The sequence below is a fragment of the Drosophila nasuta genome, chromosome X (genome assembly GCF_023558535.2).
Source record: "Drosophila nasuta strain 15112-1781.00 chromosome X, ASM2355853v1, whole genome shotgun sequence".
In the NCBI taxonomy this organism is placed as follows: Eukaryota; Metazoa; Arthropoda; class Insecta; order Diptera; family Drosophilidae; genus Drosophila; species Drosophila nasuta.
Window position 1 is genome coordinate 17501501 of NC_083459.1, and position 26467 is coordinate 17527967.

General features: G+C 39.6%; 2 protein-coding genes across 2 annotated transcripts in view; one reads left to right on the forward strand and one right to left on the reverse strand.

The window, feature by feature from the left end:
- Positions 1–26467, forward strand: part of LOC132795278 (high affinity cGMP-specific 3',5'-cyclic phosphodiesterase 9A) — a 141311-nt gene that overhangs the window by 107901 nt on the left and 6943 nt on the right. The window contains exons 6-8 of the mRNA XM_060805928.1: positions 12814–13139; positions 18699–18850; positions 18915–19022. Of these exons, the coding sequence (XP_060661911.1) occupies positions 12814–13139; positions 18699–18850; positions 18915–19022 (586 nt within the window). The remainder of the gene's footprint in view (positions 1–12813; positions 13140–18698; positions 18851–18914; positions 19023–26467) is intronic.
- Positions 21207–23424, reverse strand: LOC132796400 (neprilysin-4). The gene has a single exon (XM_060807562.1). The coding sequence runs from the start codon at positions 23358–23360 to the stop codon at positions 21339–21341; it is 2022 nt and encodes a 673-aa protein (XP_060663545.1). The 5' UTR covers positions 23361–23424; the 3' UTR covers positions 21207–21338.

The window sequence follows — 26467 nt, forward strand, 5'->3', positions numbered from 1 at the left end:
AGCATTCGCTTTTTGAGCCGCTGCTCACAGCGACGTCGCAACATTATTGTTGGACTAGATGAGTGAACATCTTCTAATTGCATAGCACAAGTTCGTGGAGCTTTGTCTGTCAGTTATCCTGTGTGGCTTGTTACATCCTGTTATGCTGGCATTTTAATGCCACACGTCACTCCCCTCGTCCCTTGCTCCTCTCTCTCTCTCTCTCTCTCTCTCACTGTGTTTTGCTAAGCCCAACTGGGCTGGTCCATTTCACTCCGTTTAGCATCTTAGCTTGTTTTCATTAACTGTTTGGCTTTCAGTTAACTGCTGATGCAGGATTTGCCAATCAGTGGAGTTGCCTTCGTCCTTCGTCCTTCATCCTGCGTCCGTTGTCGTCCTTTGTCCTTTGGCCTGCGCCCCTGGCTGACAGCATAAAAACACAAATTACCGCAAATTTGCAAATTTCTGCACGGAAAATGGAAAGAATGAAAGAAATGCGGTTCATATGCGCATGAGTGTATGTGTGTGTGTGTGTGTGTGTGCTACATTTTGTGGCATATGCCTTGTATTGATGCCTGCTGCCGGAAGGACATTGCAAAACATTGCGATAAAAATCCATTTAGATGCGCAAATAAGCAAAAATCAACAAGGAAATTGACTTTGATGAGAGACGACAACGGCAGACTCTCACACACACACACACATACGCATACACACACTGAGATGCCTAGACACGCCCATACCACAAACAATCACACACACACACACGCCTCCAATTGCCGCCCTGCTTTCTGCTCGCATATATGATGAGATATTTATTTGCGCTAATTTTTTGTTCGCCTGCGAATTTTTTGACACGAGCGAGAGAGAGAGAACTGTCTCCAAGGATGCCAGCAATTGTTTCCATTTTGATTTTTGCACATTCTCATTCCATTTCGCTCTCTCTCTTTCTCTTTTCCACCTCCACCTCTCCCCACCCAACAATTCTTTCTCTTCCCTTTGCCGTAGGCGTAACGTTTTTGACAGCTGTCAAAACTTGACTGCAGGCCTCAGCGGTCCCCGCACATAATTCATTTATTGACAGTTGAAGCAATTAAAGTGTACTCCCTTTCCCCTCTCTTTCCCCTTCTCCCTTTCGCTTTGACGACCCCGCTGTCAACTCTTAATACGTTTATTTTGCATTAAATTTGCTCCACAACAACGTGACAAAAAAGACAAAATAAAATGAGGGAGTTAACGAGAAAACCTTCCTTCGATTTTTGTCAGGCCTGAGCCTTGTTAATCGCATTTGGGTTTGCATTTCACGTGGCCAACTTCAAAACTTGAGCTTAAACTGCCTAAGCAGCAAAAACAGCGAAATTTAAATGAGAATGTGGAAAATGTCGCACATGCTTCAAACAATGCATTACAGATAATGTTCAAACGATTCAAATTATAATTTAACATTTTCGAATTGTAACTGGAATTGTCAGAGAATATTCTGTTACAGAGTTCTTAGAAGAAAAAAGTTGCTTTTATTGAAAGTGAATTATATTATAGCACAAATTTAATTTTGCAATGATTAAATTTATAATTTGTGAATAGATATCTAAGAGTCTATTTTGTTATAGATTTTTTTAGTGTTCATATATTAATTAAGGTATACTTCAAGTCAAGATATATATTATTTAGAGAAAAAAAGATTATAATTTGAATTTTTAAATTTATACTTTGTGAATGGAATTCTCTAAGATTAGGAAGAAAATAAGTTGCTACTATTTGAAATTTATTTATAGTCAAGATTTCGATTCGAAAAAACTTAAAATAGCATAAGAAACGAAATAAGCAAATATTTGAGCAACTAGTGAAACTAAATACGCTGCGAAATACGATGATATTTGTTAATTCATAGCTGATGTTGATATTTAATATTAATAACAATAATCTTGGTTGATATTTGCATAAGTTCGTTCAAGCTTGGCATAAATATTTAAAGCTTCGTTCAACTTGAACTGCTAATTTGTGATTTAAGGTCAGTTATTGATTGACGAAATTTAGTTGCATAATTTCTCTGTGTATTTCTGGCAGAGTGTGTGTATAAGGTGTGTGTGTGTGTATGCGTGTGTGTGTGTCTTTGTCAAGGGAATGGCCGAAGTGACGCACATGAAAACTTCATTTGTGTGAAGCTTTTAATTTGTTGAAGGCACAGCAGAAGGGAGAACAAGTGAAGAGAGAGAGAGAGAGAGAAAAATACTGTGCCAAAAATGTCAACTAACCTTAAATGAATGTATGTGTGTGGGTGAGTGAGACAGTATGCGTGTGTGTGTTTGGAGCTAAAATTGGAAAGGGAAGCGGAAAGGAGAGTTGGCCGACTGCAAACTCTCTAAACTCATTTAATCAGCACAAAGCGTTTAATCTCGCAAAATGTATAATACGCAAACAAACACACACACACACACATACACAGAAAAAAAAACGCAGAGGCAAGAACAACGAAGAGAGAAGAACGTGATTACGCGCATATTAATCAGTGTGAGTGTGTGTGTGAGCCTAAGAGTGTATGAGTATGTGCCCTGCGAATGTGGGTGTGTGTGTGTGTGCTGCCACCTTGCAAATTTAATCAGTTATAATACCCTCTATCATGAACCTGACCGACGCTTCCTTGTCCTCTGCCTCCGCCTCAGCTTCAGGTTTCGGTTCGGTTTATGCCTCACTTCTCAACAGCGAATCTGCATGAATATATCGAATGAATGTGTGTGTATCGAGTACTCGTGAATAATGATTCGCATTTAAAATGCGTTAGGCCAAATGGAAAAAGAAGTGAAAGCGTAAGCGAAACAAAAAGCAACACAAGTTCAATACGAAAAAAAAGCGAATAAAACCGGGAATAAAATAAAAAGGCAGGAAAGCAAATAAAATTAAAGATACAGATACAGATGCAGATAAAGATAAGAATAAACAAAATGAAAATGCGAAATCCACAAGTGAAACTTTCATTAATTTAAAAGTCAAGGGAATTAATGAGACTCGTTTATCAAACTCAAGAAAAACTTAAGCAAATTGTTTCAAAGCATTTTCATTTACACAGCAGAAAATTAAACGCAAAATTAGCTATAAATTAGGTATTGCTAGAGAGCTCTTAAAACCATAAGGAAAAATTTTGTATTTATTTCAAAGTATTTACTTAAAACAAATTGTATTAGTCGGTTTTTAGTGGCTTTGGTTGACAATCTGGTATATTTTGTAGTGTGTGGTATTTTGAAAGTAGTACTATATCGATAAACTTTCATATTTATTTTTATATGTATTGTATGGAATGGTATGGTATATTTTGAACGTAGTACCATATCGATATACCAAATATTCGGTACATTCGGTACATATTTAATACTTTTTCGGTATATTATAAGAATAAAACCCACTATTTTGCTTTTATTGCAAATTAATAGCGGTTACCTCTAAATCGAGCTTAGTTACTTGTCTTCAAGTCTGAGCTGTCTAAGCTGATTAAACTATCTAAGCTGATTAAACTGTAATTTCTTTTGCTATTGCAATTAATTTAACTGTGCATTTAATATATGGTTGCATAAAAAAAGCGATAAAGTGAGCTAGCTGACGAAATCATCGAGCAATTTAATTGCAAAACGTTCGCAATTCGAATTCGGAAATTGAAAAGCAATGGATACAAGCGAAGACAGCAAAAGAAATGTCAAAGACAAGTTTCAATTAAGTGTAGAGAGGAGACGCTCAAATATTTTTACACACACACACAAACACACACATCGCATTGGCAATCGTTTTTATTTGCTTCGCTTTCACTCTCGTTGCTGCTGCTCTTCTTCCTGTTGCTATTGTTGTTTGCAGGCTGTTGGCCATCAATTTGCAAATTTTTCACTGTGTGTGTGTGTGTGTGTATGTATGTGTGTTACCTGCGGCTGCAGTGTTTTTACTTTTGCTTTATTTGCAATAACCGCAAGCGTTTTTGTGGCTCTCCTTCGGTCCCCGTCCTTCCCCCTTCGCACCCGGCGGCGACGGCAACCGCAGTCGAAATGAGTTTGCTGGCCAGCAACATACATACAAAACAAGCGACAACAACAACAGCAACAGCAACATCAGCAACAACAATAACAATCACAAATAATGCATAACGACGAGGAATGCAATAATTAATTTGTAGCTCGCACACACGCATACGCACACGCACAACGTGGCGTATGCGCAACGATTGAGCACGCCAATAAATGTAATTACCAAAATAAAGTAAAGCCCGGGCATTATAAATAATATACATATGTATGCAGCCCGACAAAATATATAGATACGATATGTTATGCTCTGTTTTGCTGTGCTGTGCACACAAATCAACATAATGATTAGCCCAAGGGCCAAGCGAGAGCACGAAACTAAATTCAAATTGCAAAATTAAATCAAAATTTCGAAAACTCGCATTTGTATTGTGTTATTTGCGTTGTAATTGTTGTTTCATTATGCGCGCATATCAATACAATTACAATTCGATATGAGAGCATAATTAATAAACACAATAGCATATTTTTAAAGGTTTCGACTCCAACTTGACTTCATCACTGAATTTCACCCCAACCAACATCAAGTGTTGGCCAGCTTGTTAAGCTGTAGCAGCAGTCGATTGACTTTTGTGGTTTTTCTGCCTCATCGGGCGCACATTTTGCCATTGCGGTCAAATCATATTCCCAAAGAGCCACCTAATTGGCAACAAGTGGTGCATTCCAGAGTCTAGACTGCGATAACAACATGTTGTATGTACGTACGTATGTTGAGTGGGAGGCGAGCTTAGAATGCCATATCATAAATTAAACAATTAGCTTTTGACCTTTGGCAGCGTCACAAAAAAGAAAAAGAGAAAACGCAACCAAACAATAGCAAAATCTGTAAAAGAGAAAGAGAGAGGACGTGCCCAGAGGTTCATAAATCAATGCAAGTCCAAAAGGCAAGCAGCGAAAAATTACAGAGCGAGAGAGAGAGAGAGAGAGAGTGAAAAAGGGAAAGGGACACTTTTGGGGCAGCCATTAATTATGCGAGTGTATAAGCCATCATTTCACGCCTAACAATATGCAATAAAATATGAGTTCTCGCTGTGTTTTTGTGTGTGGCATTTGAAGCTGAAGCGAAGGCCGAAAAAAACAACCGAGAAACAAGGCAAAAAGCACAAGAGAAAAACGTGGCAGCAACAGCAGCAAAAAAAAGGGCGAGCAAAACGTGCGCTGATGTTGATTATGGCCACATTATGTATACAAGTTGCTTATGGCAGTTGTTCTTGTTGTTCTTGTTGTTGTTGTTGTCCTTTTTGGCCTGTTGCTGCCGGCTGTTTAGTCCTAATGACCCCCCGTTTGCGTTCTCTAATTAATTAATTGATTGTAATTAATTATTTAACGCAATGTTATTCGTCGTCTTTTTACAGTCGCTTTTCCTTTTGTCGTTGTCTCATTCTCTCTCTGTGTGTATGCGTGTGTATGGCTGTGTGTGTGGGCGTGTTTTAGCTGTTCAATGTCTTGAATACATTCGATATGCATGTTTGACAAAACGAACAACATGCAACAACAACATCGAGAACAACATGACAACAACTAATGACTGAAATGAAAGCAAAGCTCAACTGCAAGATATCCTATGAATATCATGTTTATAAATGAGCGAAAAGAGCAGCTTAAGCAAAGCGAGTAAATGTAGAAATTAAATGCAACAACTTGAGTGGAAAAACCAAATTAATTCTGGTTGAAATCACAGCAAAACAAAAAGCAACAAAATGCTATGCTAATTCGCTGGAACATTATATCCAATGATAATGATAAGCAACTCAGGTTGCGAACGTCTTAAATTAAGCGCAAGGTGAATGACACATTAAGACTTTGTTGAAAGGCAAATGCAGAGAAGTATGAATAAAAGTGCGAAGTGTTATTTAGAAATAAAGCAGAAAATTTACTTTTTATTAAATAATAATTAAGCAATGATTTTTATATGAATAAAAGTACGAAATGTAATTCAGAAATTAAACAGAAAATCTGATTTTTAATATGAATTAAAATACTAAATAAAGCAAAGAAATAAATCTAGGATTCTACTTTGTAATATGAATTAAAATACTAAATAATGAATCTTATTTTTACTAAAAATTTAAGTAGTAAATACAATTTAGAAATGGCTTTTTAATATGAATTCAAGTACTAAATGCAATTCAGAAATAATGTGAAACAAATTTTGAAATAGGTAAACATAAACGCATTAATTTATCGCAAAATTTAAATAGAAATCAATCACATTGAAGCTTGTAGCCATGGAAATAACAGTGAAAACGTAAAAATGTAGAACAAAACACGACGAATCCAATCAAATGGAAAGCAGCCTGCAGACACTACACAATGATGACCGAAAGAATGTTGACCAAGCGCTGCCTTCAATTCGCTCCCTCTTTCACTCTCTCTCTCTCTCTTTCTCTATCTCTCTCCTTCACTCAGAATTTGCTGCGGGGCGGGCAAATATGTTAACTTGGCTTGCCCACTGATTAATGGGGCAGCAGCGAGCTTCAGGAAAATGTTGGGCCAGGCAGGTGCAGGTCCACTTACATGGGGCCACATGGCGTATGCGCAATGGGGGAAGCATACTACGAGGAAGCGAAGAAGCTCGAAGCGAGCAATTGCAATATTTGGCAATTGGTTTGGTTTGGTTAGCTTGGCTTGCCGCTTCGTCTACCCACAAAATATTGAGTTAATTTATCAAACAGCTCGCATGCAGCATGTCCTCTCTCTTTCCAAGTGTGTGTATGTGTGTATGTGTGTGTGAGTGTGAGTGTATCCTGGCGACAAATTGGCAAATGAAACTGTGCTTTCTGCTTTGGCACAATTACTTTGATTGCGCATCACATGAGTGTGCATGTGTGTGTGTGTGTGTGTGTGTGTGTGTGTGTGTGTTTTGAGGTGTGCCCAAAGAATCCTTGGAATTTCATATAATTGAGGCAGCAGGTGTCAAAGGGTCGTCACTACTTTCCCCTCGCTCCTTCTCCCCCCTTGACAGCTGTCACTCGCCATTCTTTATGCAATGCAAGAAATGCGAATTCCGCACACATACATAAATGGCAAAGTAACCTCAACTCCTTTCACTTCTCACTTCACTCAAGTGCAGTCCACCACACATGCCACATCCCTTTCACTCAGCAGGCACTCAGAGACCCAAACATAATTGACAGTTAATATTTTGCAGCTGCCGCAAAACGAACAAGAACAAGAAGAAGCAGCTTAAGAAGCTGCTGTGGCAAAAGGAAATGCAGAAATGCAGTAAAAATTGGCACAGCAAAGTGCGCTGCGCTGCGCTCTTCATCGATCAAATTGTCACGCTTCATGTTTGTTTTTCTTTCTTTTTGTTGTATTTCTTTCGAGGCAACGTAAAAATGTGTAATTCAATTTTCCATTAAGGCAAACAAACGCACCAGAGAGAGAGAATGCATGCAAAAGAAAAGTTGGCCAACGCAACACAAAGAAGGCAAGAAAGAAAGCAAAAAAGAATGAAGGAAAGCAGCCTGAGTTGGCGACACTCTGAATAAAGCACTCGTTATGCCATGAGTGCATTTGATGGCATTCACTTTGTTGCATGCAACACACATACACTCACACACACACATGCAAGATAATCCACTGACAATTTTTCATCAACTTTTATTTTTCTTTATTCTTCATTATTGCGAACAAAAACGCTGAGTGCGTAATAAGTCAAGTTAAGCTTGGCTCTGGCCAAAAGAGAAATGCTGCTTAAAGCAATTGCGAATTATACGCAAATTATTGCTGCCAAAGCTTGCGCAAATCAGCGCACTTAAAGCTGTTATACGCAACTGTTATACTTTGTGGAATAAGTTGACATTTTTTTTAATGAAATCCATTTATACATATGTAAACATCACTTAAAGACATCACAAATAATTCCATCTACAACATTTGAGTAAGGAAATTATTGAACCTATTTAGAGTGGAATAAGTAGACTTTTATTACGGAAAACTATTTTTTTGTAGTGAACTTTTTTAAACATTGTTTAAAGCAATCACGAATAATAGTTTTAACATTATTTAGCTAAGATGTTGTAAACAACTGTACTTTTGAAAAAGGTAGATTTTGTGGAATAAATATATTTTACACCTAATATTTAAAATATATCTCAAATAATCCTATTTTGAAAATTTGAGCTTCGATAATCAACTTTTACTCGGAAAATGAATAGTAAAAAATCATATGTAGATTTGCATTTAATCAGTTGCTGAAAAATATTTGATAGTTACAATTTAAAAGCAATGCTGAAAAAAAAAAATAATTGTATTTACATCATTTGAGCTCAGAAAATATTTAACTTTTGAATAGTAATGTAATAATTAAAATGAAAATTAGTTACTGAATGAAATGTTATTTTTGTCTTACCTATTATTTGAATATGAATTGAACAACATTGAATTCAACATTAACAAATTGCTAATCGAGTTTTTTTTTACTATTTCTTTTTTTTTGGTGTTTATGTTTGTGGGTTGATTGAAACTCAAATAAATTTGCCCGTAATATTATTGATCAAGTGGTTGGGCTCTTTGCGATTGCAGTCCATTAGTTTGAGCTGCAGCACGCGGCGTATACGCAATGTAATGCAAATCCACCTGCAGTTTATTAACGAAATGAAACGAAAGGTGAATTAAGTATTTGCAGGCATTTCAATTCAGCAAATGGCCTTAACATTGTTGTTGGTGCTGCTGCGGTGGGCGCAAAAAGGAAAAACGAACGAGAAACGAGGAAAAAAAAGAGGAAATCTGCTAGCTGATGGTGCTGCAGGTGACTGAAGGTGGTTGAAGTGGTTGGTCGCGTAGGGGCCGGGGGGAGAACGGGGGGTAAATAGAAATGCGCTCAGAACTGTGCTTAATTAAAAATTGTAAGTGGCAGTAAATTAATTATAACCGCGGCCCGCAAAGTGTTTGGTTTATAGCAACAGCAGCAGCAACAGCAGCTCCACATGTGGGCGTGCAAGCAACGAACTGTGGGGGCGTGGCCCGTTTTGCTTTCTTTCAGCTCCAGCTCCGTTTTTGCCAGCTGTCAGCATTTTAATTTCTTTGTGCATCAAAAGCAGCAATTTTAATCAAATTTCCATCCTTGATTATGTGTGTGTGCTCGCTGTCGCTCTCTCTCTCTCTCTCTCTCTCTCTCTCTCTCTCTCTCTTATGTATTTGCCTATTTGTGGCGGGGGAGGAGAGAGAGAGAGAGCAAAGTGGCTCTGGGTATTGCGTTGTCAGTTGTCACTTTCCAAATATGAAAGAGTCGAGTTTAGAGTCCCAACTATATGCGTATGAGTATTGTGGCATTTGAGCCTGCCCCATGGCAAATTGTTGTCAACGCAACACAATTAACAGCGAAACATTTCAAACGATGCTGCGCTTTCGCTTTCGCTATTGCTTTCCCGCTGTGCTCTGTGCTCTGCTCTGTGTTATGTGCAACTGACACTCGAGGTGGAAGCAATGCGAAACAAAACGAAAGTCACGCAAACGCAGCGACCGAGAAAGCGACTTGAATGTGCTTTTAATTGGCAAATATTTGCAACTATGACAAATACAACTTTCAGCCCAAAAACTCATAATTAATTAATATGCACACGAATTATGCTTGAAAAGTTTCATAAATGAAAATGCTTAAAATTTGAAATTGACAGCATGTTAATTAATATATTAAAATGATCGTAATGGATTAGAAATTGAATTTAGCTTAGCAGACAAACTTTGCTGAAACTCTGTAGAAAGCATTTCCTGGTTGACTCGCAGTGAATTAACTAATAAATGAACAATATGACTAAGTAATTGAATAAATAAATAAATAAATGAAGTCATAATTAATTAAGTTTATATAATATAAAAGTTTATATAATATATTCTAATCAAACCAACCATCCAGGTGGTAATCATTTGGTAATTGAATTGTGTCCAAAAATGCTATGCCAAAAATTTTCGTTTGTGTCTTTCAAATGGCTCTGAATATGCTTGGTTAGGCGGCGGAGCGAGCTAAAGGTGAAGGCGGATGTGTTAAGTGGGCGTGTTCGAGCAGTAGAGCTTCACAAAGATTGGCGAGGGTACATTTGATCAACTGTTGCTCAACGGTTGAGCAGAACCTCAACGCATTACGGATGATGGCTTGCTAAACGATCGAGTGTAAAAATGGCTTGCCAAAACTTTTATTTTGTGTCATTCAAATACCTCTGAATGTGTTTACGAGTAACTAGGCGGCGGACCGATAAATTTATGTGGGCGGATGTCTTAAGTAGGCATGGTCAATCAGAAGAGCTTCAGAAAGATTGTCTGGCTAGCTTAGGTAGTGCTTACGCTGCTTTTAATCAACTGTTGTGCAGAAATCAAAGACATTGCAATGCATTGAGAGCGAAGCTGCTACTGGTTGATTTCAGCGAGTGACTGAAAAAGTCATTGCCAAAAATTTGTGAGTATGTGTGTCATATGTTGTGTGTGTTTGACTAGGCGCCGGACCAAGATAATTGTGTAGGCGGAGGTGTTATGTAGGCATGGTCCAGCAGGGGATCTTCAGAAAGATTGCACAGTTTGATTTGGTGCATAATTGTTCTCCAACAGTTGAACTGAAAAAATGAGCTGCCAAAAATTTGAGAATTTTTATAAAATTTACATGTTGAGGTGTTTGACTAGGCGGCGGACCGAAATAAAAATGAAGGCGGATCAGCTTAATTGGCGTGGTCGACCAATAGAGCTTTACAAAGAGTGTACAGCCTAGATATGCATGTGTGAGTTTGTTTATGTGTGTTTCTACTTAACTGTTTAAGCAGAACTGAAAGGCTTTCAAAATGTAATCTACCAGGTAACTTGTTTTTAATGGAATTGTGTGAGAAAGTGATATGCCAAATATTTGAAGATATGCCTTCCAAATTCCTCTAAATGCGTTTGACAAGGCGGCGGACCGACCTAATAGTGAATGCGAAGGTGTTAAGTGGGCGTGGTCAGCGAGCAAAGTTTACTTAGGGTACTTTTGATCAACAGTTGCTCAACAGTTGTGCAGAACCTTAACGCATTGCGGGTTAGCGATCGTTCGTGAAAATTTTAGCTTATGTCTGCGAAATGCATGCGAAAGAAGAAGAATGTGAAAATGTAGCAAATCTCCAACTGAAATTAAGTTAGTCATAGAAAATCAACTTGATTGAAATAAGACACAGTAAATGAGAGTACATACAAAATTACAATTTTAATTTAGCTAAGGTTAATTTGAAATTAAGTTAATCAGACGACATTATATTTAGTGAGAAGCAACTACGATTTTCAGTAAAAAGAAATAATTGAATTAGAAAATTTGAATTTTTATTTAGCAACTATCAATTTAAAATGAAATTAAACAGAGAAAATTCAAATTTATATAATAGTAAAACAATTAATACCTTAAGTATATGGAAAAAGGGTAATAAAGTGCAGCTAAATTATAATATTATAGTGTGAATGTATTAAATCTCAATTGAAAGTGCAATTAGTAGTGTTTTAAATGCAAGCAAAGAATATGGCAATCGATTATCATGTAAAGAATTGCAAATAGTTTGAATATGCTTACTGCAAATAGTAAAAGCAGAGCAAGCAAATAGAGTTCTCTCCGCCACTCTCTGCCTCTGTCTTTGTTTCTTTCTCTATCTCGCTCCTTCTCTCTTGCTTCACACATAAAGTGACAATGAAGGACGCTACGCTCAGCAAACACGGCCAAAGTTATGTGAGCTATTCAACTGAGTTGCTGTTGCTGCTTCGGCTGCTCTGGCTGCTGTGGCTGCTGCTGTGGGCACATATTCAAAATGGAAATTGAAGTGCTCCATTGCCAGCAATCGCTGGAGGACAAAAGGGGGGCATGGAGAGGGGGAAGGTGGGCTAGAGTTGTTGGCCAGCTGTGTGTGTGTGTGTGTGTTGGATATGTGCCCTGCAGAAAATTGCCATAGAAATTCTATTCGATACGCACGGCTGACAATTTGAAACGCAGTCAAGTTTTGGCCCGGCGGCCACAGATCGACAGCTCAGCTGTCGCACCTCACGCACACCTGTGCGACCTGCAAAACACACGCGCACACACACACATACACACTCGAGAGAAACCGAAACAAAAAACCCCAAAAAAAAGAGAAAAATACTGCAGTTGTTGTTCCTGGTTTCTTTCTTTCGCTTGGGTTTTTCCTCATTTTTTTGTTGCTTTTTCGCTTTTTTGGTGTGTAGTTGTTTCATTTGGTCAGCGAAGCGTGCGGCCGATTGAAAATTTAATTTCCCGCCCATGGCACCGTCACTCTCTCTCTCTCTCTTTTTCTCTCTATGGCCATCTCTTTCTGGCTGTGCTTGGCCAGTGTATTTCCGCCATTTCAGCGTTTGCTGTTCCGTTTCGCTTTTCAGTGGACTTTGATTTGGTCGCTTGGCCACGCTTCCCTCTCTCTTTCTCTCTCACACACTCTTTTACTATATATCTCCATCTCTTTCGCACGCTGTTAGTGTCAGTCAGTCAGTCAGTCAGTCAGTCAGTCAGTCAGCGTGTCAGTCTGGCTGTCGTTTTTCAATGCGCCTTGTTTATGGCTCTTCATTTGCAATAATCCAAATTGCCATGGCTACCAGTCGACTTCCCAGCTGTATTTCCTGTTTCAATTTGCTGATTTATTTATTGCCACTGTCGACAGTGGCAACAACACTTGGCTGATTTCCGTTCCGTCACCAAAGTCTGCAAAGCATCTCTTAGCACACACACACACACATATATATACATCCACAGAAACATCTATATCTGCATCTCCATCTATAACTTTTTCTTCTTTTCACATTTCCATTTCAGGTCTCTCCAATCGGCCATTGGGCCCGCCACATCGCAAGAGCAGTCTACCAAAGCATCAGGAGGTGAAGCGTCGCTTCCTGGAAATTTGTGATACCAACTTTTCGGACGAGGTGAAGGCGGCTTTGCGTCTGCCAGCCTTCGATTCATATGAATGGGGCGATGCGGATGTCATACACCTAATGCAGACCATGTTCCTCGAGCTGGGCTTCATCGAGAAGTTCAGCATACCGGTTGATACGCTGCGCGAGTGGCTCTATGAGGTCTACAAGCACTACAACGAGGTGCCATTTCACAATTTTCGGCATTGCTTCTGTGTCGCCCAAATGGTAAGTTTTACTCCCATCCGACCCCCAAAAGTATGCTACATATTTTGCTTGCTAAAAGTGCTTGTAAATTCTGCTGGGAATCACACAATATTTAAGCTGTTTGTTTAGCTTTCATTTAAATTGCATTCAAAGCTAGCTATTCTTTATATATTGTTTTTTTATGATTTTGATTGCATAGAAAACATTATGACAGAGTTAAAGAACATCATTTCAATTGTTCAGGGCATCAACACTCAAAGAGTGTGAATACAACTTAAGGCAAACTCCTTTAGAAATATCAATGACAGTTACTAAAGAGAAATGTATTAAAAGAAAATAATTGAACTTACTTTGAAATATCAATGACAGTCTCTACATAAAAATGTATTAAATGAAAATAATTGAATTGAGGCATTTTTTTGGCATTGTTCTGTGGAAAGTGTTGCCCAGCAATCACTTGCGCTTAAAAGTAGGCTACAACATTTAGTAGTATTGATGCAATTGCAGTTGGAAATCATTTAGTACTATAATATGATTAGTATATGAACGTATATTAAAATGAAATATTAAAAAAACAACTTTGTGCAGCTCAGATTTAGTTGCATGCCATACATTTTGGTAGTTTAAATTTGATACAATTCGAATTGGAAATTAAATGGTTTTATGTAATTTTAGAACTTTCCTTTCAAATGCATTCACAATTATTTTTCGTTTCTTTCATTTATTATTGTGTTTGCGTAGAAAGCAGAAACAAATGGCACATAGTTTCATTGCCCAAGATAAAATCAAATTTCTATTGTTGTGGTGTGAATAAGACTATTGTGAAATCTATTTACGAATATCAATGACAGAAATCTGTATTAAATGAAAATAATTGAATTGAGAGTTACATAATAAACAGTTTTGTTTTGTGTTTTAAATAATAGACAGACGAAGCAAGCGTTGAGAACAGTTAACAACAGCTTGATAAGCATAACAACAAAAGTGTTTTGCATTTAATGGCTTATTATGCTTGGTTGGATTGCATTATAATTAGGCGTGCGATGTGTGAAACCGCACTTGAAAATGAGTTCACATTCAACAAGACGTGCACAGAACTTGAAATATATCAATAACAATCGGGCATCGAATGTTGGCATATTTTTAGATATGCACAGTAAGCACATAATAAATGCAATATTTGTGCCATTTGTGGTCTTTAAGTGCAGCCATGTGCTATATAATTAAGTGTGAATCTATTATTAACTTGGAATATGAAATTGAACTAGTTTATTTATAAGCCATGTCTTGCCTTGCCTCCCCCGCTTGTTGTCGCTGCTTGTTCAATTTGAATTGTTTTGCGAGATGCTTTCGCAGCAGTGGGAAATGTGCAAGTACCGAACATAGATAGTTTTATGTGTACGATATATATATACATACATATATATATATATTTATTATGTGGCTATAAAGAATAAACGATGTCCAGGCTCAATGAAATCGATATCCGTTTTCGTCCCTGTCTCTTGCTCTTGCTCTCCTTCTGTGTGCCGTACAAAAATGTATGTACGAAACGCCAAAGGGGCGAAAATAAGACAAGAAACATACGCACACACATGCTGGTCTGTGTGTGTGTGTGTGTGTGTGTGAAGAAAGGCCTATTTATAGGCAACAAGACAGACACAGACACACACACGTGCATGCATAAAGAGACAGCGCAACAATAGCTAAAGAAAGCGCACAACAAGTTTTTTAGCATTTAAAAATAGCAACAACTGAAGAGACCAAGAAATGGACGCGCCAAATGTTGCCCAGCACAGCAACAACAACAATAGCAGCAGCAACAACTGACTCGCTGACTGACTGACTGACTGACTGACTGACCGACAAAAAATACTCGTCAAGCATTTGCAGTACAAATAAAACCACATCAAGTATACGACTATTGCACACAGTTTGCACAGCGAAAAGTATCAGATATTTAGTATGCAAAATACATTGCTGCTGACATAGCTAGCATACCCAAAGCTAAACAGCGTATGCATGAAAAAAAGAAACATTAAAAAAGGAAAACAAAAAAAAGGCAAATGGCGACTGCAAATTGCAGCCAAAATACTGAGGCCATCGCCATTCTCGCTCTCTCTCTCTCTCTCTCTCTCTCTCTTTCACTCACTCTGCTGGGCGACCAGCTGGCCAAAGCAAACAACAAACGAAACGCCACAAAACGAAAAGAAATGAAAAAAAAGAAAAGAAGAGAGAAGAGAAGAAAAGCCACCGCACCTGCACCGCATCAACCCACTGACAGCGACCCACTTAGATGCTCAAGTACCAAGTTTGGGACGAAGTATTTTCCAAGCCGACTTTTTAACCTACATTTTTGGCAAATGAAACTTGCTTGTACAACTGTACATACACACACACACATATATATATTTATATATAGCTATATAGTATATCTGTTATTGTTGTTGTTCTTGTTGTTTGCTCTGCTCAACATTTATATGAAATATTAATTCTCTGTTAGTTGGCATCTTGAGTTGCAGCAACAGCAACAGCAGCAGCTGCTTTGCCGCAAATTGTTGCACCGCACAGCTTAAGACAAAGCAAAATGGGGTCACCACTAAAATGCAATACACAACTATCGATAGAATCCATTTCATAGAATGCTTTGGCAATTATTTATTGCCTATTTTTGTTTAATAATGTTAAACGTGTTATTATAAACATTCAAAAACCAAATCTGTTGTGCTTACTAAATATTATTCCAACTATCGTCGCGATAAACTCGAAACGCTCATGCCAAATTCAACCTTAATTCTTATCTGCGTTAAATACAATTTTATTGTCTTATTCAGTTAATATATTCTATTATTCATCTATATATTTAATAGTTTGCTATTAAGCTTATTCAATTTATTACTCAATTAGTTAGTTATCTTAAGTTTAATTTAAATATTCAACTGTTTAGTTACTATAAATACTTATTGAAACTAATAGTCAACTGAGAATTTAAACGGAAGCTATCGTAAAAACGAATCTTTTAATTTGAACTTTTTTTAATTTTTAAAAATCAAATTTTTTTTATTGTTATATTGTTTTTATTCAATCCTTAATTAACTTCACAATCAATAGCAAACTAGATAAAATTTGAATAAATTGTTTAATTTGACAACAAAAGCCAACGACAAAGTTAATGTCGACTTTTGCTGAAGAAAAGAGGAAGAATGAAAGAAAGGAAAGAGTTGTAAGAGTTGATCAGCTTGAATAATGCAAATAGAGAGAGAGAGAGAGCGAGAGAGAGAGAGAGAGAGAGAGAGAGAAAGAGCATTAGCTGATTTCTTTATTACGCATACGCACTGTTGCCGCAAAGCTTTTACGCATTCTCGTTGCCAGCTAGCCACAAAACAATGCGAACAATTTGAAGCATTTTAGCTGTCGAAAGCAGCAGCAACAAAGACTCTGCCGGTTGTCACGACAGTTGCAGTTAAAGTGTTATCGATAGCACGACAAACTGTTTAAACTCCCCTCGCTTTGGTTTCAGTCTCCATGCATGTGGCATTCGGCGGCCTCTAAGCTGCAAAATGGCCGCTAGACTCGTCTGCATATGCGATGGTGCGTATTTTACAATTCAATGGACGGCCATTTGCATAGGCACTCATGTATGTAGAGCCCATGTAATTTCCTCTCTCGCTTCCTCTCTCTCTCTCTCTCTCTCGCTCTCTTTCTGTCCCTCTGCGAATAGCACAGAAGAGTCGTTAAGCGGCTTTCGCTTTTGCCTTCCTGGCAGCGACAACAACAACAAAAAAAACGAACTCAAAACGGGGCAACAAAAAAAGAAAATACTGCGGCTGAATTATTGAGTTTACAGTGGACCACGACACACACACTCTCACACACACACTCACACACAGACACTCAAGCGAATGGTGACAAATTCTTGCAGCAAAATGAGCGTCTCATCGCCTGAGCTTTTCATTACCAAAGTGCAGTTGCAAGTTGCCCGTTTTGCCGGTTGCCGGTTGCAAGTTGCAAGTTGCACTTGATTTCCTTGGGGTGTTTGACGCCCGCCCAGCAAAACTTTTGCCACTGGCAACACTTGAGGCAGGCTGGCAGCAGATGCATCTGCAAATGTTGCCAACGGTTCTGAGCTGATGATGATCCAAGAGTTGAGAGTTGAGAGAGCAGAAATTTGGATTCTCGCTGTTGACAATGAATTTAGATAAACTTGCGAAATTCGAAATGCAAACAGCATTTTGCATTTGCATAAATTTATAGCACTTGCCAAGCGAGCGAGCGTCGAACGCACAATCATTGCTCCTCAGTTACCTCTGCGACGCATTAACGACGATTTCGCCTTTAAAGAGAGACAGAGAACGTGAAAGAGATGGAGTGAGGGAGATAGAGAGACAGACCTTCATTGGCGTCGCTTAATGCGAAGACCAAAGTTGTGCAGCAACTTTTACGACACCCTTCAGCCACCCTTTCACTACCCACCGCGTTGCTAGTGCAACTTTAGGTGCGCAGCAAAGCGCAAAGCAAACTTTACGCTGCTTTTGTATTTCAAAAAGCTTAAATTGAACGCTGTTGAAATTCCTTAAGGGTCTCCAACGGGCCAAGTCATTTTCCTTCGAGGTGTCTAGGCGTGCTACCAACTTTAAGGGGTGGGTGGAATGCAATTGGGGTTAAAGGAAAAGGGAAGATCTGTAGATATAGCTGCTCCTGGTAATTGCAAAGGTTTCGCAGCAGACAAATTAAGTTGCCTTTCAACTTTACCTTTACCATTTTTGCCATTGGCTTAAGCTTTAGCTTGTTTCTTTTGCCACAGTTGCTGCTCTCTGGCCACGTTGCAGCATCAAATGTGATTTAGCTTAATGGTTAGCAACATTAAAAGTGCTCCTTTTGTGCCAGCCATTGGCATTCTTTAAGATATTAGCAACAACAGTAGCCAGACACTTCATTTAATTAACCAAATTGAGAGACAATATTCCAAAGAGCAGCTTGCAAAGAGAGATCCAAGAAATTAGAGTGCAATAGAGGTTGCCAGAGCTGGATAGTAAAACCGACTTTGCAATTGCCCTGTGAATGTTAAATCACTTTACAATTACGGCTCACAGCGCAACGATTAATCCGATTAGAAACACGCTTTTGGCTATGTTCTTTCGAACATAGTTGTATTTGGATTAAATTGTAAAACACTCTCTTGAAATAATTTTATTACACATTTTGTTTCTCTAGTTAAGCTAGTAAAATTTAATTATTATTTATGACTATTCAGCAAAAGTCTTTATGTCACCTTATCTCATTTAATCTCATCTTCAGCTTTTAAATTCCTTAGAAAAAAAACTATTTGGGACTCTCTAAATAACTGGAAAAACAATTCTTCGAAAAGAGTAGAAAATAAATTATTGTTTTTAGAAATAGTATTTATTGATAAGGCAAAATATGTATATTGAGCCAGTCTAAGCAATAAACACAACAAATTATTTTAAATTAGTACTTATTTCGATTAAATTAGCATTTTGCCAACTACAAGGCAGCTTCAACTCATAAAATATATTTTTCATAGTAAAAAGATGATTTGTGTATGCTTTCTATTTGCAGATGTATGCGATTACACGCCAAGCGAATTTACTGAATCGTCTGGGCGATCTAGAATGCTTGATCCTGCTGGTGTCCTGCATTTGCCACGACCTCGATCATCCCGGCTACAACAATATCTATCAAATCAATGCACGCACTGAGCTAGCACTCAGGTGAGTCAAGAAAAGTGGGTGATTAAATAACATATATTAATTTCAATATATTCTTCTCAACCAGATATAATGACATCTCGCCGTTGGAGAATCATCATTGTTCGATTGCGTTCCGTTTGCTGGAGCATCCCGAGTGCAATATATTCAAAAACTTTAGCCGTGACACATTCAAGTGAGTTCTAACGACGTTTTCTGCTTTTACATTGTGCTTGGGTCAGGAGGTCGAATCCCTGGGTCATCGTCGTAGTCGTGGCCATTTAATTGCCAAGTTTTGCTTTGCTCGACTTCTGCTTGTATTTTATGCGCGGCACGTACAAAATGATGTTGCATTAAACGACGGCCCATTGGCCGGGTCTAATTAACAACAGGCAGCAGGGAACAGGCCAACAGACCAACAGACCAACAGACCAACAGCTGGCTGCAACCGTGCCACTTGCCCCATATCGATTTAGTGTCTAGAAACTTTAAAAGGCGAAGCCCAACTCGAAACTCGCAACTCGTGCTTTGTTCTTGTTTCTGCCACAAAGCCAAAGAAATGCTCAGCGAGAAATTAACTGATTACATTTCATAACAAGCGTTTCACATTTCGATTTAAATGCCAACGCGCATTTTAAATTTCGTTTGTATTCGTTTAATATGCGCATGATTAATTCCCCTACTTGCAATTGGAAATAATGCAATTAGAGCTGCAGCTAATTGGCTTGTAATTGGCCTGCTGCTGTAATTAATGCAAATCTGAAGAATGCATTTTATGCTCATCCAATTTCATATTGCTAATCAGTGCATTAATTATTTCGCTTGGCTTTTCTTTTCGATTTTTTTTTCCGCTGCTGCTGGTGATTAATTTCATTCCATTCTTTATTTTGTGCACATTAATTAAATGGATTAGAAGTGGAGGCAAATACATTTTTTTTTGTCGGTTTTGGGCTCACGTCTCACGTAGACAAAATAGCAGCAGTCAAAAGCGAGGCCATCATCATCATCGTCATCATCTTCGACAGCATTTGCAACTTCATAGCTGAGTGTGCAACATCATCAACAAAACAGAGCAGTGAGTGTGTGGCAAGCTGCTGAGGCAATGCCCTAAGGACTAGCCACACTTTTGCCCACTTCAGTTTGGTTTCTGCGACGCGCGCCGTCGCCTTCACTTCGCGTCGTTTTGCTGCCAAGTTTGCGTGCATAAACTGCTGCATACTTTTGGGAGTTTTTGATGGCAAAACTTGGCTGAAATGCCATATGCACAATATGCTCGTAAATGTTATGCAGCAGCCGTAGCAGCAACAGCCTCGAAAAGTGCCAACAACTTGCCTCTGTTTGCTTAAGTATATATCACACACTCACTCACAGACTCGCAGATATATAGCGCATTGTTATTGCTATTATTACTATGATGCATTAAGTAATCAGCAGACGACGACGACGACGGCAACAAGCGGCTTGTCAAATTGTGTCGCATATTTCGAGTCAGTCTCTCTCTCTCTCTCTCTCTCTCTTTCCTCTGTGCGACATCCATAAACATTAAAATGCCATTTGTAAACATTGTGCGAACATCATTCCATCTTCCTCGCTTCGATGCAATTGCCAAGAGCTCCCAAGTACGAGCGTTTTTGCTGTCAACTTGAGTAGCATAGAACCATAAAGTAGTCTGTGCAACTTGACAACACTGTCAGCATTTGGATAGTTAATCAACACTTGCGAAATAAAGCACACAATGTTGCTGAAACTCTGAAATTAGTAAAACACTTGCGAAAGACAAAGCTAGATTAAATGACATGAAATATAATCAATTTGAAGTATGTAGCAGCCTATTTATTGCTTAATAATCAAATTAAATCAAATTCAACAAAACAATCTTAACTATTTCAGAATTATTATTAGTTTTATTGCATAATTTTTAAATTAATTCATATTACATTTTACACTTAGCAACACTTGCTTACAGAGTTGAGTTTAATATAATATAAACTTATTTGCAGAAAGTATAATGAGCTTAATTTTTCTGGAATTTTGTGAGTTTCAAGTGCACTCTACATATTTTGTTTATACTTTACTTTCTATTCAATTATCTAATGAAAGTTTTAATACCTCTCCACTTTTATATGTGTTAGTGAAATTTATTTTACTTTATTTGCCGTTCATTCTTCATATTTGATTTAATTAATATTTTGCTAGTTTTTTTGTGCTGGCTTGTTAAAAGCTTTTATTTAGTTTTGTTGAAGCTTATCAGCTTTTGTGAGCGTTGGCAGCTAAAAATAGAATCGCAGCAGAGCAATTTGTTGTTTTCATTTTTTAATCTACGGCGCTTGATTCAAATGAAAGTGTTGAGCAACAACTGCAGATTAGAAGCTGTGAAGCGTAATTTTAAAGCACTTTGCAACACTGATTTATTAGTTAAGGCAACGATTCGTAAGTGAAATGCAGCTTCATTTTTTTGCATTGCTTTAATAACAATCTACGAGCAGCTTCGCCTTCCTTCCCTCACCTCCGCTCACCACATGCGGCACTTGTCCGGCGGATTCATCAAGCTGCCCGCACGACAATCGAAAGCCTCAGCGAACTCGGCAAAGTTACCCAGCACATTGTTGACACGCTCCCAGTGAGCGGGATGCTGTTGCTGCTGTCCACTAGATGGCGCTGCTGTTCCTACTGCGGCCGAGTGTCCGCACCAGTTCTGAGCAAATGCCACAAAGAAGCTGCCCAAGGCAGTGCTGTTGAGCTGCTGCTGCGCCAGCTGCTCGCGATATGCACTGAAAGCGAATCGCAATCCCTCGCTGTCTGCCATATTCTCGTTGATCATCACCGTGGCATTGCTGTAGCGATAGTTCAAATAGCATTGAGAGCGCACGCCAAAGCGTATAATAGTTCTCGCCGGCCAATCCTCTGCAGCCAAATGACCAGCTGCATCGTAGTGAATGCCCACATAGTCAAAGCCGTGCACCATCTCGTGGGCAATCATAAAGCCAAGTCCGCCATAGAGTCGCGCTACTTGATGAAAGTTGCTCGGCGCGACAGAGTTGTGCAACAGCGGGGCACGCAGCAGTCCCAACGGCAACTCGATGGCATTCAGCTTCAGTCTGTAGTAGACATTGACGTCCAGCGAGCCAAGTGAAGGTCCCGTCGATGCACTCACTGATGTGTCGCAAGGCAGCTGGAGACAAGACAACGCAAGGCGAAATTGTTGCAAGCTTTGCGCCTGCGACAGCTGCAACAGCTTGGCATCGTAGCTGAGCGCAGGTTGTAGTTGCTGTTGCGACTGCTGCTGCACTGGTTGCACCTGCGGCAACAGCAGCCGCATGGCACGCACCTTATGCAGCGCCTGCGCCTGCGACGTGGCGTCCAGCTCAAAGATGTAGGTGTCATTCATCAGGCGTTCGAATTGCAGTTTCAACCTGTCGAACACTTGCTGTAGCTCGTGTTGCATGCGACTGTAGAAGGCGGCGGCAGCAGCATCGCTGCCGTGCAGCAGCCGCAACAACAGCTGCGACAACTGCTGCGGCATCAGGCGATTCAATTGCTGCAGGCACTGCTCTCGCTGTGCGGCCAGCGACAGATCCTCGTGCAGATGCAGCTCAAAGTGCGCCGGCAGCTGCAATAGCAGCCAGCTGGACACGATCAGCGGATCCGTCGTCTCCAACAGACGTGGCAGGCGTTGCAGATACTCCGTGTCTGCCACCAGCAGCAGTTGCGGCGTAAACTCATCGCCCAGCAGCAGTTGAAAGTACTCGAGCAGCTGCAGCTGCGGGAATTGTGTGTGCAGCTGTTGCAACGTCTGCGGGGCATGCAACACCAGCGCCTCGGCGCTATCCTGTGCTGCCGGCAGCAACTGTTGCAGCTGCTCCTCGAAGGCGCTCAGCTGCTCGGCCAGATCGGCAGCACGACGCACTCGCAGCCCCAACTCGAGCAGCAGATACTTGAGATAGCGGCGATAGAGAAACCGGCTCATCTCGCTGCGTCCGATCAGCTCAAAGCTCGGCGGCAGTACATAGAAGACTTGCTGCTCCCCGGCCTGCCAATTCTGTTGCACCAGTAGACGCCACAGGCCGTGGGCGCCAAAGCGACGCACAGCGGCGCTGCCTCGCGACCAGCTAAACTGCGTCGCATTGTTGAGAAGCGGCCAATCGGGCAGCACTCGCTGCACCGCATCCATGTAGACGTGCAACGCCTGTCGTCCGTTCATGCAGCTATCGTAGAGCGAGTGCAGTTCTTGTTCCCCTTCCGGTAGTCCGTTGCCGTTGCCGCTGCCGCTGCCGCTGTTGCTTGCCTCAAAGTGTCTCACGAAGAGCTGCTTATTCAGCGCACGCAATCGCGAACGCATATCGTGAGCGCCGAGAGCACGCAACCCGTATGGTGCATGCCAATTGCCGCAGGCGTGTTCGTGGAAATTCTCGCACGGCGACTTCTGCACATCCATCGCATCCTCCACATCCTGCTCCCAGGGCGCGTGGCTCAGCGAGAGAGCGTCGCTGCCTCCCCAGAGTACGGCACAGACAAAGAGCAGCTTTCGCCACATTGTTCGCGTTTGTTTCGTTCTGTGACTGATCGAAACTGCGACGCGATTAGCAGAGACTTTTTGGTGGCGAAAGCTTCAGCTCCGGCCTCAGATTGATAAGCGCTGACATTGAGCGACAGCTTTATGCAATGCCAAATGCGTTGATAACTGGTAACCACGAGAGGGCAGCCACAAGAGTTGTGCTCACTAATTAATCCTAAAGTAGTAGAACAACAGAATAAAAGTGACAGCGACGCTGGCAATTTGCAATTAAAGCAACGAGAGACAGACAGACAGTCGAGAGTGAGAGGGAAACACGTGTAATCAATTAATCATTACTTATACGCCATGTACAACCAAATTAGCTACACATCTTCTTACGCCCACTGCGCGCTGCTCTCTATCTCTGCTCTGCTCTGCTCTCCTCTCCTCTGGTTCTAATCAAATTGAAAGCCAAAGTTTACATTAGAGCACATTTGAAAACAAATCAAGCGAGAGCTTGAGAAGGGAAAACCCTTAATCATCAGTAGCTGAGCTGTGCTAAAATCATTTTTATTTATTTATAGGGTAACATCAGCTTCTCAGCTCAAATCTTCGACTTCCCAAAATTATAGAAAAGAAAATATACTAATATATTGTCCTTCAAAATATTAATTTATTTGTTTAGTTGCGTAGTTAAATCAAACTGTTGGTTACTCAACAAATTATCCCCTTATCCTGATGTGCAACTTACAATCAAATTGTGGAATACAATTAAATTGTAGCTTCTGCAGCTGAGAACAGTATTTATATTTATAGCGTAGCAGCAGTCTGTCAGCTTGACGAACTGATTTTGCATGTTGTTTAGTCAAAATGTTTGACGACTTTCGCTTCACCAAAAAATTGAGCAATCGTCCTACAAATTATCTCTTTATTGTGATGCGCAACTTGCAATAAAATTATAGCTTAAGCAGTTAGGAACTATTACACTTCTAGTTATAGGGTACCAGCAGTCTAATTTCTAAATATAAGTACATGTATTAACAACAATTTTATACTTAACAATATTTCTACTATTTTTCTCGACTTTTTCTGCTTCGCAATGTATAGAGTAACAGCAGACTGTTAGCTTTGCAATTGTTAATTATCACAACTAAAATGATTTAGTTTAACATTTTTAGGGTAGCAGCTATCAGCTATCAGTCTGTCAAAAATTCCTATAATAGAATTGTACAAAATTATCTGCCACTTTTGCTGTGGTTTCCCAACAAACTGGCAGTCTATTTTCCATTTATTTAATTCTTTTCTTTATCGTAATTTAATTCTATGCTTCAAATTGCAGCTAGAGCTAAATCGTATGTTATGAAACGTTACTCAATGCTTAACTTCCATAAAAGTATAAATTATTTCTTAGTTGCAGATTTATAGAACAGCAAAAATCTGTTAAAATAAACATTGACAATTGTTTGCTACTAGTTAAAGAATTTTCTTCAAGAAAATTTGCTATTGATTGTTACAAATTCGAAATGAATGCTTAATATTTGTGAGAACCGAATTAAGCAAAATTAAATTATGTTTAAACACTTTAGTCAAATTATCGATGGCTAACAAATTTGCCAGATCAAATCACTTGTTGCAACTGCAATTTGTAACTCAAAATTGCTCTTAAATCAAATGCGCTAATTATATATTTTGTAATTCTTACATTGTTCAAATTAACTTTGGCAATTACTGGCATTACGTATACGACTAGTTGTGCTCTATATATATTTAGTAGATATTCAACTGGCAATTTAAAGGCGAATTGCGTGTGCAGCTGCAGCACTTTGGCAATTGCCATGGAAATTCATTGAAATGAAAAACCTGCCCGTTGAAACAGGTGTCAAACAATTAACGCGACTCTTCTCAAGTGACCCAAAAAAAAAACAGTGAAGTGAAGTGAAGCTGCTCCGCCCAGCAAATTGGGGCCAAGCCAAGGTGACTGCGAAATGCAAACGAAATGGCCATTGTTTTTCTTTTCTTTTTTTTTGGGTTTGAAAGAATGCGCGAGCGCCAGGGCAAGATGTGAAGTGCGTGGGCAAATTATGCGATAATTAAGCTGAAAAATGTTGGCATTTCATAATAATCAAAGCAAATGAAATGCCAAGCAACCAACAGCATGAGAGACAGAGAGGGAGAGAAAGAGCGAGCGAGAATGTCGCTTAATTTCAATCACAAAAATTCTAAAGTCTAAAGTCTAATAAAATATTCGGCGGGCTGAAGAATGCGGCTGAACTTTAAAATGCGCCAGAAAGTTGGGCCAATAAATTCACAGATTTTTCGTTGATTGATGACATGTGAAGAGCGAGCGGCAAATACATAATTTGCTCATAATTAGGCAGCCATTAATCATCCATTTCATCAGCCGCTCATTAACTGCAGCTTAACACGTGTTCAGCAAAAATATTCAAATTGCAAAAATATAATATTTTATGATGTGTGTGTGGTAATTAGACGCATAAACGGCGGCAACAGATGGCAAACAGTTTTCGTTGCTGTCATGGCAACCTACCTGGAGGCATGCCACATGTGGCATCAGCTGATGCTTAATGCACTCTTGTGGCACTTTCTGCCAATTACTTTGCCTGCCTCTTCCATTGAAGGGATAAAGGATAAGGGATAAAGCAAAAACTGTTGCATAGCTTTGTGCGCTTTGCTGCACACGCGCACTCACACACACACAAACACACACACACACCCACACACGCACACGCAGCAAATGCAATGCAAATCTTTTGCAAATCCTCTCAACTGTGTCTTTGCTACACGTGCATCAATCGCCCACAATAATTAAGCTTCAATTCAAGTGACAAGACGTCACACACACACGCACACATACACTTTTGCAACAAAGAACACATCACATTCCCCTCTCATATCTCCTCCCCTCCCCACTACCACACGCATTTCTTCACAATTTTCAAGGACAGAAATCGATATACGTAATCAGAGTGCAAATCCCATCCAGCTTACATGCAGCTGAACAGAGAGAGATGCCAGAGAACAGAGCATAAAAGAATGCAGCACAGAGTTTAGAGGATAAAAGAATGAAGAGCATAGAAATTATAACGAGAATAAGCGAATACATGTTGAACACATTTAAAGTGACA